Source organism: Prinia subflava, chromosome 2 (assembly GCF_021018805.1).
Source record: "Prinia subflava isolate CZ2003 ecotype Zambia chromosome 2, Cam_Psub_1.2, whole genome shotgun sequence".
Taxonomy (NCBI): Eukaryota; Metazoa; Chordata; class Aves; order Passeriformes; family Cisticolidae; genus Prinia; species Prinia subflava.
The window spans coordinates 56,785,738-56,799,727 of record NC_086248.1 but is presented as its reverse complement, the minus strand read 5'-3'; the positions used below and the strand labels follow the sequence as shown (position 1 = coordinate 56,799,727).

General features: G+C 36.0%; 1 protein-coding gene across 2 annotated transcripts in view; it reads left to right on the top strand.

Annotated features, from left to right (window-relative positions):
- The window catches only part of HBS1L (HBS1 like translational GTPase), a 59,822-nt gene that overhangs the window by 27,235 nt on the left and 18,597 nt on the right, over nt 1-13,990 (top strand). For both annotated transcript variants that reach the window (XM_063390059.1, XM_063390058.1), the window contains one exon: nt 7,375-7,483. In XM_063390059.1, the coding sequence (XP_063246129.1) occupies nt 7,375-7,483 (109 nt within the window). The remainder of the gene's footprint in view (nt 1-7,374; nt 7,484-13,990) is intronic.

The window sequence follows — 13,990 nt, the reverse complement described above, 5'->3', positions numbered from 1 at the left end:
TCAGTTTCCTACCTATTTTTCCAATCATTCTTATTTTCCATGTTTGCTCTTTCCCAGATATAGTTTGCATTTGCTTTCAAATCTGCTCATTTTCTGCTTCCTTCATTCATTTTAGCTCTGCATGTAACTTGTCATTGAGTATGTGGCCTCTTACTTTCTCCTTCTCCTTATACACGGTTTTACCCCCAGTCAGGTAATTCACGAATATTTTCTTTTTCCCATGGTCACTCTATCTCTCATTTCTTCTTCTCTACTTGACTGGTTTTCATTCTTCTAGTCTTTGTCTGTCCTTGATCTGTGTCTTGCTGCTTGCCAATTCTCACTATATGTTTTTTCTCTCTTGCCCTCCAGTTTTGTTTGTTTTTATGATTTATCCAGGACAAATTTATACCTCCAGTTTATTGATGTGGTAAGAAACTATGGAGACTACAGAGGTAGAATTTGAGTTCAGGTGACACAGTTGTGTCCAGCCTGGACAAAAACAGTTGCAGCAGCTACATACTGAATGTTGACGAAGTGTTTCAGGGATTTAGTTTTTAAAACTTAAGCCATAAGGGCATGTGCAAACTGTTTGCTAAGGCAAAATCAAGTGGGTTTTCAGAAGGTGGAAAGATCACTTGAAGAATTTTGTTTATGCAAATAATACGTTCCTTAGGTGCCATTTTTAAAAATCCTCTGTTGTATCTTTTATCTTCCAGTTTGTTTGTTCTCCCTGTTTGGAAGTGAAAAAAAAAAAAAAAAAAAGGTCAGCCCCAGGCAGGAGCCAGGAGCCTCACTTGAACAAATTAATTTTTGGACTAGAGATGTCAACTTGCTGAAAGCTGCAAACGTTGAAAGTAAAGCCAGAGAGGTGAGGAGTGCCAGCGAACTGTAGCAGGCTGCCAGCCCTTCTGACTGTGGCTGCTGCACACCCAGTTGTTGCAGCTGCATGTAGTGAGGCAAACTGTTTCTGGAACTTCAGTCTTGGGATTAGCAAGTTGTGCTGTTTGTGTGTTGTGGATCCCAGCAAACTGGCTCATAATGGAGAGACTCAGGAATATCACCACTCAAGAACCTGCTGTATCTTTCTTCTCTCTTGCTGCATCAAACCTTAAGAACAAACCAAAAAATCTTGTAGTTAGGTGCAAGTTAACATTTTTATTTTCAGCATTTTTCGGTGAAAATGCTACTCCCAGTTTCATGAAAAAAAAAATCGTATTCACCATCTGAAACTTTACAGAGAAGGTAATAGTTACAACAACGAGACCAAGTTACCTGGAAAGCCCCTGACTGTGGTTTCTATTAGGAAATAACCTTTCTTTTAAAAAGAAAAAGTTCAGTGTTCCTGTTTGGAGAATTGTTTTCAGTAATATCTTTAGAATGGCTGTGTCTCATCACTGGGTGGTGACTTAGCAAGTTGCCTTTTCTATTATTTTGGACTGTTGCATTATTTTTGGAAGTGCTGTGGATGTTCAGTAGCATCCACTTGTATATTGTGGTTCATAGTAGCATAATGTCATAGGGTTTTCTAAAACTGGATATTTTGAACTTGTTTAATTTAAATACTAATGTTTGTGTATGGAAGGAATTATTTAAGGTAAAGTTCTTACACATGCAGACTTTGTCACTGCTGTTGCATCCAAAGACATTTAATTGATGGGCTATAGGGATGATGCACAGTGAATTATATGCAGGCAGAATGTTTTAAAGGTTAGAAAGCTGTCTACATTTAGGATATCTAGGATGTTCTGATTTCCATAGTCATATTATGTGGTGGTACATTGTTGAGAGTCTTGGACTTCAGAGTTGAGCTGTGTTGATAATACACAGTACCAATGCCACTGATGATACAGTGTACTGCATCCCAGTGCAAACTTAACTAAACTGCAAGTCACCACTGTGTCCTACAGTATTTACAATAGAATTCATGAGTGTCAAGTAATTCAGTTTAATTATAAAACCAAAACAAATTATTTACAGTAGCACATCTCTAAATTGACAAATTTTGATATTTCCTTATGTCATTTTTTCCCATGTGCTGTGACATTTGAAGAGGTAAAAATAAACTTCTACTGTTTTTAAGGCAAATGAAAAAATTTAAGGGCTTAAAGCTCATGACGTTTATGGCATAAATATAAAAATGTAAACAGTTTGAAGTTTTTTAGGTGGGTTATGTGACATGATGGATTTATTAGATATTAATATAAATCCAGATATATGTGGGCAAACAGGTGATACATGCTTCTGAGCCTGAAATCATGTGTAATCTGTATCTGGTTGACTCACTCGTGTAGTCCATGTTTGAAATATTTTCACAAATATAGGGTCTTAAAATTAGTTTAAAATCACAGCACAGCATATAGCAAGGGAAGTATTATCTTGAGAGGAGCTTTGGTTAATAATTCTGCTTTTCAGACAGAACCGTGTCTTCTCATGACGTGCACCAAGCTCAGGACATGGTGCACAAAACCAGTGCCCTGTTTTCTTTTATGTAATTGGTGGCTGTTGCTCTATAATCAGCAGACAGAGGTGTAAGTGGCTTGCTTGTGGTTATATAGAAAGTCTGTAGCAGAGGAAAAGATGCAAACCGTATCTTGTAGATTAGAAAGCATGGTATTGCATGTGTGTTTTTTTTTTTTTTCATGGGAGTGCTGGTTTAGACAACATTAGGAGGACCTGCTAAAGTAATTTTACTCTGCCTGTCAAGTGTCAGTTAAATGTAAGATCCTCAGCCCCATTCAAAATTGAAATAATGTGCAGCTACTTTCAAGTGCACATCCAGTTTTGAAAAGAGAAGAGTCAGTATAACCAATAAAAATGTCAAAAGCATGCAAGTGAAAAACTAACTGCAAGCTGCCTACAGTTAATTGGAACATAATTCCCTTGAAGGTGTGGGCCTTCATCATCCTTGGCCAGTGCTTATATACCATTAGCAGTTGATTAGTGAGTAGACATGGATTTATTTAAATTGGATTGCCATCTGAAAAAGCATAGGCTTGAGACATGCCTGACTTGACATTTGTCTTCGTTTTTCAAGGCAGGCACACGAAACGTTCTGGTTCATTGTATCAGGAACAGGCTTCTCTGTGCAATGGTGTAGTTGAGTATAAAGTTCCAGTACCAATTTACAATTTGATGAGTGAAACACCACTTGAGAGGAGAAGCTTCTGTGTATGGGGATTGGAAGCAGGGGCATTGTTTCTGCTCTTGGAAAGATATGGTCAGTGTGGATTTAAAATACCCAGTGCTAGTGTGCATTTCTCCAAATATCTCAATTTTCTATCAAAGTGTCTTTCTTGAGAGAGCGGCTGTTTACAGACTCCTCTTTTTAATTCACCTCTAAATTACCTGGGAACAGACTAGACTGCCAGTCAACTCTTCCATTTACTGAAACCTTCCATACCTCCGACAGAATTGGAGAAAAGATTAATTTTTATCTTCCTGTTACTTTCAGTGTTAGGTATGTATATGAACCAAAACTGAAAAAAGGACTTATCAAGCCTGTTATGTTTGATAGTGTAGCCAGAGTAATCTTTAGATTTTTTTTTTTTGTACTGATCTTCTACGGGTACTGCTTACAACCAATTTTAGAAAAGAAATACGGAGGGAGTTGCTCACAGTAAAGGGAGGTGGTAGGCTGAATCTGTATACTTTTGGTATTCCATCTCGAACATCTAGAAAGACTGTATTAATTTTTAAAGACTGCCCTAATGTTTTACTTCCTTCCTGCATATGTATTTGTGTCATCATCATCATCATCATCAATGTTTATCAGTGTACAGGTACTTTATTGTGCCATCAGATTTTGGGATTGTACTGCTAGCAATTTTGAAGTTATGTCAGGTGTCATTAGTAATACTTTTTGACTAAGTCAAAAGTCTTTTAAGTCAGAAGACCAACTGGTGGTCACAAGCAAGGTAAGAGCACAGCCAAGAATAACAAAAGAGAACTTTGTCAAGGTGTCATAGACTCCAGTTGTATTGGAGTAATGGCAGTGCAGGCCTGTCTGTTCCCTTTGGTGTTAGGCTGATCCCAGTTTAATACTGAGACAAAGTTCATCAGTACACTTTTAGTTTTGTAGTAGTGTTTAACTTGTAGCTACAGTGTGCTTTAGCCTAGGTACTCTGATGTCAGTGCAGTCTAAATAACAAATCTCTCTCTGGAAGCTACTTAGCTTAAAATAGGCTGGAAGTTTGGGGTTCTGAACATTCTGAATTGTGAGAATTATCATGCTGATAAGTCTTTAAGGTTTTAATTTTTATGATTTATAAATGTGTTTTCCTTCCACCGAAACACATAGTACACATTTATAAATCACTACATTTACTTGTAGGGATACACACTTAGATTTACTTCTTGCAGTGCTTAGAGTAGTGAAATGTAACGAGGTATTGGGATATTTTGTAGTTTGTGAAAGATGTATCTGTTTTTATTTTATCTGTACTCTTGATTTAGGAAACATATTGTCATTGAATTACATAGGTATGTGTTTGAGAATGTCCAAATGGCAGTAGACATGAAGAACTTTATGAAAGCCTCCTTGGCAAAAATCTGTATATCCTTATAATCCTTTCCCTTCAGAAGCTGGTTTTCCACAGCTGCTCTTGTCCTAATCAGATTGGGATTACTGTTTCTAGGTTTTTTCTGGGTTTGTAGTACACTTCAGTTGCCATAGGGTACCTTGCTTGTAGATTAAGAAGTGTTTTAAGAATTGTATCAGCTTTGTGCATTGACTTCCTTTTGGTTCCAAGGTGCAATTTAAGGATTTGCATTCAGTCTGTTAAGTGCCAAATAGCTTTTGCTTTGCCTGCTAGAGCAGATAAGAATTTATCATGCAGTTTTCTCCGGTTCCCTACAGATTAGATAGTAAAGTATACTCCTTTCCCAGCCTTCTGTCCTTTGTAATGAAGCCATAATTATTAATCTTTAATGGCGCCTGCAATGCATAAAAGACAGACTTGGTCCTTATCTCAAATGTGCTGCTTGATTTTATTGTACTTGGTTATAAAAACATTGAAGGCAGAAAATTGTATTTGATGCTTCTATCAGTAATGTTACTAATAACTCTTGCCTTGCCTTTTCATCTGTTTGAATGTCGCCATTCTTGGATTATTTCTATGGTTTGATTTGTCTTTATATGATCCCAGTCTGCTTCCTTGCTCCACCTATGCTTTAGCATTTATTTATTTATATAATTATTTATTATTGTTACTTATAAAACTAAAGTATATATATAAATAAAGAACCACCCAAACTGTCAGCTTTAATGGACTATTATTTTACTTTCTCTTGTTCTTTGTGATTTCAGTTTTGTATCTTCTTTCAACTTATCGTGTTTCCTAAATTCTAATTTTAAAGTGTTTTTCTGTCTCAAATACTCCAGTTGTTGAATGTATTTAGTCTCCGTATAGAATTTGAGTCTGCTTCAAACACTGCAGCATTATTTGTCTAGAGTAAAGCTTAATTTTGAAATTGTTTGGAGAAGATATATTTTGTAAAACTCTGACTTTCAGAGTAATAGATTGCAAGTTATTTTCAAGTGACATTAATTTCTGTCTTTTCTTTCAACTAATCTCATTTCTATTTAATTGTGTTTTTTGTAATTATGAATTCCTTGTAGCCAGATTTCAAACATGGTATTTTCTGAGAATTCAGCATTCAAATTACATGTAAAGCATTTGTATTTTTCTGTCAGTTGAAAATGATGTCTGGTTGAAAATTGTTACAATTGATGCAGAAACTATCATACCAATTTGGCAACAAAATAAATGTAATTTTTACTGTAGCTAAGTGTTTACTTATTAAAAAAATGCTATAGGCAATCTATTTAAGAGCTTGAAGATGAAACACAATCTTTATGCTTAATTAATTGTCCTGTGCAGTGAGAATTTTAGATTCTGAATATTTATATTTGTTTGTTAAATGATTTGAGATTCTTGTAAGCCATGCTTTCTGTTGTTGCCTTTATTTGTCTTACTTTTGTATCTTATTTGTATACAACTATTAATAAACCACATACAGACTACTTCATCCAGAGATCTGCAGGTGGCATATAAATAAAGTGAGTGTCAGTGGATAAGAGGACAAATGAGGGAGATCAAGATCAAGTCATCAGATTAATTTCTCCATCTGCGCTGTGATTGTTTGCTTTTTTGGTTTGCTGTTGTAGACATGTCTGTGGTATTCTGTTTCCTTGCCTGAAATCTTGAGCAGCCTTGACCGCAACCATTTTTGTAACCTGCAAACCAATATGATCTTGTGGTTTGAAGGTGTAGCCGTTGTGCCTTAGAAGGAAGTGCAGTGTTAACATAAATGAGTAGGGCCAAATGGCTCCAACAGTTCTTCCTAATGTACTCTATCTAAAATACTTGAAAGAGTAGCTCGGTATTCACTTGACTCTTGAGTATCCAAATTGGTCTAATACTGGAAGGGTAGTGGCATTTTTCTAGTTTTCAGATACACTTGTAGGTAAAGCATGTTTAAAAATTTCAGCTTAATTCTGAATTTGGGTTATTGTTTTGCTTTGTCACATATGTAACATCCCTCAGAACACAATGTGCAGCAGCTGTCACAAATGCTGTGAAGCAGGAAGTCTTTTTCCTTGAAGGAAGAAAGGATCATAACATAATTACAAGGGAACTGTGTAAAGAAAATGGCTAGTTTACTTCTTTTATGTAAACTCCTCCTTTGTAGAGTAAATGATTTATCTTCTTTTTTACAGCTTAATAAGAAACTAATAGCACTGTAGTGCTATTACTTGTGCAACTAGTTTCACTAAATTAAGAATGAACTTTAATTGTGTTTTCATTTAAGTTATGGTAAAAGTAAATACCTTTAAGTAATTAATTTACTCAGTTTTGGTAATTATTTCTAAATAACCTTGAAATTACCTAGCTTTGGAGTATTGCTTGGCTTCTTGAGTGTAATTCAGTATGACACAACTCTGTTTTCAGGTTTTAGAGAAGGCCTTGCAGCCCACATATAGCTGGTACTGCTGCTAGCATTCCCTGAGGTGGACATAGTTTTTTGTTTTACAATGTTAACAATGTTAAGGCAAAAGAAAAACTCTATAGAAGAATGAATCCAATCATCTAGTGGGCAGCTGCAAACTATTTCTTTACCTCATATTGCATGAAATGCTTCTGGCATCCTTCAGAGCTGCTCCTAGTAAAGCTCTTGCATAGTATAGGTGTCATGTGAATGCTTGGAGATATAGACGAGTCTAATCTAACTGTAGATTATTTTGATTAATTATGTAATATATTCATTCATGTAAGACACTGAAGTGGGGGAGTTGGTCATGAAGGACTGGTATCGTTGGGACTTGTTAAACTTTATATTTAAGATCTGTTAGTTACAACCTTAAGTTCAAACTTACTTTTTGTCTATTACTAGGAAAAACAAGGGATTCCCAGTCAGCCAGAATGGAATCTGAAATTGTGCCAAAAGTTACCAAAATGACAGTGTCTGGAAAGAAACAATCTATGGGATTTGAAGTTCCATGGTAAGCCAAGCCCTCATAAATCAAGGTACATCAGCAGCTCTTCTTTCAGACTGATGCACCTGTAGCAAGTTTTCTTCTTATTTTTTCTATTTTTCACAGCAGTTTTAGTGTCACTCTTCAGAACTAACCATCTCAGCTTCTTGTTTGACTCAGAATTACTTTCAGAAGATGGTACCTCACGTTCTGAGTTTAAAAAATCCTTTCACTATGAATAGTGCATAGAGATATCAGGTTGTCAGATTATTTAAACATCCGCTTCATAGAATACTGAACTTTCTTGGTGTTCGTTTATTTTAAATTTAGTTCTCTAAGTGGAATTATGAAATCAATAAAGCTTAACTGTAATTGCTTGTTCTTCAAAGGAAGTAATATATTTAAGAATAGTTGATGGGGAAAATAATCACTTATGGCTAAACCTTGCCTTCCTCTGCAGCTTTTATTAACTTTAACAGGTGTCTGGGGTACAACTGTTGCAGAGTTTGGTCCTACTTGTGCTATAGCTAAATTAGAGTGGTTCTAATTTTATCCTGACTTGGAACTGTTGAGGAGGATGTCTGAACATTCAGATAGACATCTGAATCAGAGTCTACCTACAGCAATAGCCAGCAATGAATAGTTAAAGAAATATATAAGGACAGGGCAGGTATGTTGGGAATATGGTCCATGAAATATCATTGTGTAGTGTTCTGTGGCTCCCCAAAATTTTTATTTATTTTTTGGTTTTGTCTATTAAAAATGTATTTTTCTTACTTAGGTACCCTTATTCTGTTTTTGAACCCCCTCTTAAAACAGCCATCTAATGTATGGCAAGAAATTCCTTGGTTCATCCTGAGGTCAAAAAATTCTCAAGTGTAAGTGCCATCATCCCAACCTCATCCTGCAGTGTTTGTAGTTCTGATCTGGAAACCATTTTTGGGAGTAAGAGGGCAGCATAGTCTTTATCTCACAGTATCTTGTGCATGTTTGATAACGGAGTGGAAAGCAAGCAGCTTCTTCTACTTAAGCAGATTTAATACAAGGTGTGAAGCTGATGTCATTATTCCTTTATGCTGCTAAATGTCATTGCTAAAAGACATTACCTTCCTTCAGTCTCCTTAGATGCAGTAAGCTCCAAATGAAAAATTTGTGGGACTTTCAAAATATTTTGTCTGTATTGTTTAAGATTTGCAATATATAAAGGAAGCGTAATTTTTTTTTGATTGCTGTCTACTAATCAGTGACTAGGTTTGACAACTGGACTAATAAAGTTCCAGGCACCTTTGTCTCTTATGTTCCTTTTAAACATCTTAGAAGTTGGGTCTTCCATGGGGACTTATGTGTAGTAATTTAATTTGGATAGAAGCTTAGAAAAAGAAAGTAATATAAAATGAGTGAAGATCTGCCAGCTAATTTTAAGTAGCTGTGATTGATTTATTTTTAAAACGGTAATAATGGCTATTTAAAATGTTTGTTTCTAAAAAAGAGCAAATACAGAATTTTGTATCTCTGATACTTACTATGTGTGCCTACTCTACAGGGAAGGGGGAGATAAGAAGAATGCTTCCTCATCTGTAGACTGAAGTAATTCTTGGATAGGCTAATGATGACTCAGTGTCTGATGAAAGGTGGTTGTCTCCAACATGGTTCTCAGCCTTTCTGTTTCTTTTCAGGGGCACTGACATGGTTTGTATCATGCTTGCTTACAGTTCAGTGGCAGAAAAAAGATCAAGACTGTGGGTAAATCCTTTAGATAAATCCTTATTATTGCTCTTGTGAGACCCCATGTGGAGTGCTGCATTCAGTTCTGGGGTTTTCAGCACAGGAAAGACGTGGACCTGCTGGAATGGGCCCAGAGGAGGCCACCAAGATTATTAGAGGGATGAAGCACCTCTCCTATGAAGACAGCCTGAGAAAGCTGGGGTTGCTCAACCTGAGGAAGAGAATGCTTTGGGGTGACCTTATTGCAGCTTTCCAGTACCTACAGAGGGGATATATAAGAAAGATGGGGACAGACATTTTAGGAGGGTTTATTCTGGCAAGGGACAAAGGGTGTAATGGTTTTAAACTACAAGGGAGTCCAGATAGTATGTAGGGAAGAAGTTTTTTACAGTGAGGGTGTTAAAACACTGGAACAGGTTCTCCAAAGAGGTGATGGATGCCCCACCCTTGGAAACTTTCAAAGTCAGACTGGACCAGGCTATGAGCAACCTGATCTAGTTGAAGCTGTCCGTTCTCATTGCAGGGGGGGTTGAACTAGATGACCTTTAAAGACCCCTTCTAACCTAAAAGACTATTCTGTCATTCTGTGATTGTGAAGATGGTTTTGAATTCATCTCACTTAGTGGTACTGCTGAAATACTGATTGAAAACAAACTTCTTTTTACTGTAGGAATTGGATATACATTAGGTAATTTAGCTTTAAGTGGAAGGAATAGGTAAGAGGTGGAATGATTTGTAAAAGAGCATGATATTTGGAGCGCAGCCAATCAATGGATATGGCAGAAGATACAATTTAAATGGTAAAGTTACCTGCATGTCTTAACGACCCCTTCTTCAAGGAGTCTGATGAGGGCCTCCATTTTTCTTTTGTCTAACAGACTCCTATGGAGGCCCTGCCAAGGCCTATGACCTTGACTTTATAAAAACAGAGAATCATCTATTACTAAACTTGAAAAACAAAGCAAAACATGAACCTCCACCTCAATTCAATGAGTATTATGGTTGGTTTTTTTCTTTTGCAGTTAACTTCTGGATTAATGGCAGAATAAGAGTAACCTGTTAAGGAACAGAAGGAATCTGTACTTATTAACACCTAAGAAAGATTTGTTCCTTTGACCCTTTTTTTAACTTCTTTATGTTCTTGTTTTATTGTTAATTTACTGCAGGATGTTTATAATAATACAGCTTTTTAAGTATATAGATTATGTCACTGACCAAAACCAGCAGTATAAGTTACTCAAAGCATTCTAAATGGATTCTAAAGTATCTGTAACTATGTCCCCTACTTTTACCCCAAAATATTTGTATGGTGCTGGTGCAGATACCATTAGAAGAAAACTTTAAAGTACATATGAACTAGTTTTTGTTGTTACCCATATGGGATCTTAAAGGTAATTTTTGGACTATGTTTTTAAAAGCAGCAGCCTTGCATTAGATAAAACCCCCATTCTTTGACTAACTATGCAGTCTATGATTCAGTCTTGTTATGGGGTTATTAATATGACCTCATATTAATCAATGAATCTTATTTGAAATGGATAGATTATTAGAAGTCATTAATTGCTTTGAGCATTGATTGCCTTTGTTGCTGGGTATTAGTGGGATTGCCTACAGAAAATGGAGTTTGCTGGTAAACTGATGCTCTAGCAAAACTGTTTACTGATTTTCTTTCTGTTAAGTAATAAAGGAAGCCATAAGAAGTTGTGACCAAAAAAGGGTTGATTATTTTTACTAGCGTGACCAATATTTTGTAATTAATAATTTTGAAAGGGGAAATAAATGTAGACGTTTCTGTAATGACTGTAAGTACTCCGAAAGAGTTGGTTGTGTAAAAATAATTCACTCAGCATCCAGACTAGAAAATTAAAAATAATGTTTAAAAGCTAAATTCTGAAGAGTTAATATTGAGCAGATGAGCTTTCAGGTTCCTCTTTGAATGCGTAGTGGTGTGAACCTTTCAATACTTGTGGGCGATTGAATGCCTTCTAACATGTCTTGTAACAACATATGTTGTATTTATTAATATTCCCCAGAAAACAGTAATGTAACCAAAACATTTTATTCAGTTTACTGTTACAGTCCTTGTTGACAAGACAGCATAGGAAGTTTCTGGCCTGGCAGTTTTAATTTTGACTAAATGTTGGTCCTTGCCAGGCTTTGGTTTGTCTGCTGATTTCCAAAAGAGCTGTGATAGGCTGTTTTGACATTTGCGCCTGAATTGCTGATGGTCAAGCTTTCTTGAGTACATCATCTCGGTGTGCATGCAAGGTTCATAATAGTTCTGTCCTTTCAAAGAAGTTGAGTTGCATGATCAGTCAATGGCTCCACGTTACCAGATAGCAGTGGTTAGCAAACTGAGACTGCTTTTGATAGTTCCATCAAGTTGTCAAACAACAATGCAAGCAATAGTTTAGGAAGTGGTCTTCCTCCAATACAATTTTTTCTTCATGTGGCAGGCTGTCATGGCTCAGAGCAAGCTGGAACTTTGCTACCAAAGATGCTTTCTAGTGCAGTTGACTTGGTTATCTTCTCAAGTGCCTGCACTAGTGACACAATAGTACTGCCTTCTGACAGGAATTTTCAATTCAATAATTTTGAAAAACCTTGTGGAAAGAGGCTAGCTGAAGAGCATTTCCAATGTCATTCATTTTGTTTATTGACTGTCAGTAATGGAGCTCCTTAGCATTTTTCTGAGCCATTATCAAGCTTTCAATAACCACATCTGTTCCCTGTGAAGCATAGCTAACTGTCAGGGTTGTACTGTTGCATTTCTCTTCATATACTTCCATGAGACAGGAATTTAACCCATCTATTTTCCTGTTTAGGTACCTAGCAATAAACTTGCTCTCTATTTCCCTGACACTGGTCAGTAAAAAGCTGAATTGTGTTATTAGGGATACTCTGTAAGTAGATCATATGCTCTGTCCATTCTGATGTTTCTTCTCTGAAATGGCAAGTCCAGGTTTATTGTACAAGTTGTTTCCAGGTGTCCAAAACACAGTAATATCCGAAACTTTTAAACTCTAGCACTGTACTGATTGTTCAAATACTGTACCCTTGAAAAAGTAGCAAGGCCTAATGATGGCTGTAGCCTTGTTTCACTAATTTCATTTGTATCTAGCTCTTTTTTTTTGCACCACCCAAAATAAAAGCTATTTGGCACCCTTAAGCTGTGGTGGTTGCAATAAATGCTATGTAGAAATGAGACTACTTACTGTCTCTGGCAATAGCCATGGTTCTTTCAGATGCTGTAATTAGTTTGAATTCTATCACAAAAAATCCATCCTGTTTTGGGGAATCCTTACTGACATAGGCTTTGGCCTGCAGGAGGATCTTAGCATGTGGGATTGGAAAAAGAATCATTATCTAGTTTAACAAAACAAAATTTAGAAGCTTATAAATAACCTCTCTTTGAAAATACATTCTTGCTAATGCTAATAGGTTGATGTGACAATGCTTGAATATATTGTGGAAAGCTATAGAAAAATATGAGAGCTATGTTTTTGGGTCACATTACTTTCAGCTTCATCTAAATTACTACCTTCTAGGTTTTTTTTCACTTTTGAAAATTTGGTTTGTGAAGAAATGCAGACAGTGAAAAGGGGAGAAGACGATTGCCAGCTGTAAAGGCTGATTTGATATGACTTCTTATACAAATAGTTTTCTCCAGAACTTCAAATATTAGACTTTCAAGGAAGAAAATTTGATACCAATGTAAAATACTATATTTGCATTTCAGTGTGACCTTTGCATATTGGCACTAGTCCTGGTACTTCAATGTGAACATGCTAGATATGATGTTGAGACTGAACAGACGTTTGCGTGAAAAAAGTGAAAAAGATGGAAGAGTCTTAATCTTTATGAAAGTCGTCTAATGCAAATTAATTGTTAATATATGAGGCTCTCTTAAATGATTGAGACAAAAGTTATTTGGTATACTTTACATCATTCAGATGATTTTTAATATCTTATTAAAATATGTAGAAAACTTTGTTACCACAGTTCTCTGTATATTTACCCTCTGTCAACTTGATTGTTTCCCATCTGTGTTCATTAAGTAAAATTTCCCTGCAGAGACATTGGAGAAAATAATTGTTCTGCCATTCCAAAGTAAATTTTCAGCTAAAACTTAATGTTTTATTTAAGGAATTCTAAAGACAGAGCCTTCTGTTCAGCCTTATAGAAATGCACTTACCTTTTCCAGTAAAAGAAAGTATAAATAGTTGTAGTGACTTTTTTCCCTGTGGAATAATTAATGTGTAATCAACTTTCTTCATTGCTTCATGTAAAGCAATGATGACCAACTGTTGTTTTGGTTTTAGAGAAAAGTTGTTCAGCTTGTCAAGCTGCAATGCTATCTGTAACATTGGAGCAATAGCTGGTGATACAGAACAGTTGGCTTTGTAGTGTGAATTCTAGAATGTCAAGATTGTGTGACCTAAGGCAGTAGTTTGATAAAAACTTGTCCTTCTCCTACAAGTGGTTTAGAATATTTTGATAGACTTCTTTTTAGAAAAGACTTTACACAAAAATATAAGTAGACCTTTTACATCTATATTTTATTAATTATTAAATAGACTTTATACAGAATTGTCTATCCATTATGCAGAAGCATGGGTACCATCATGGCTGGCATAAAACAAGTTGTTTGCTTAGCTAATTTTGGACGCATGCCTGGGTATCCAGCCTTGAGGCAAGAACCTGACCTTGGGTTTTGGAACTGTAGCCAAAAAAATGAGTGTTGGAATTTCTGCTTTGGTCTCATAATCAAGAGAAAAACTTGGCTTTGGGCCTTATGAAAAGGTGTCA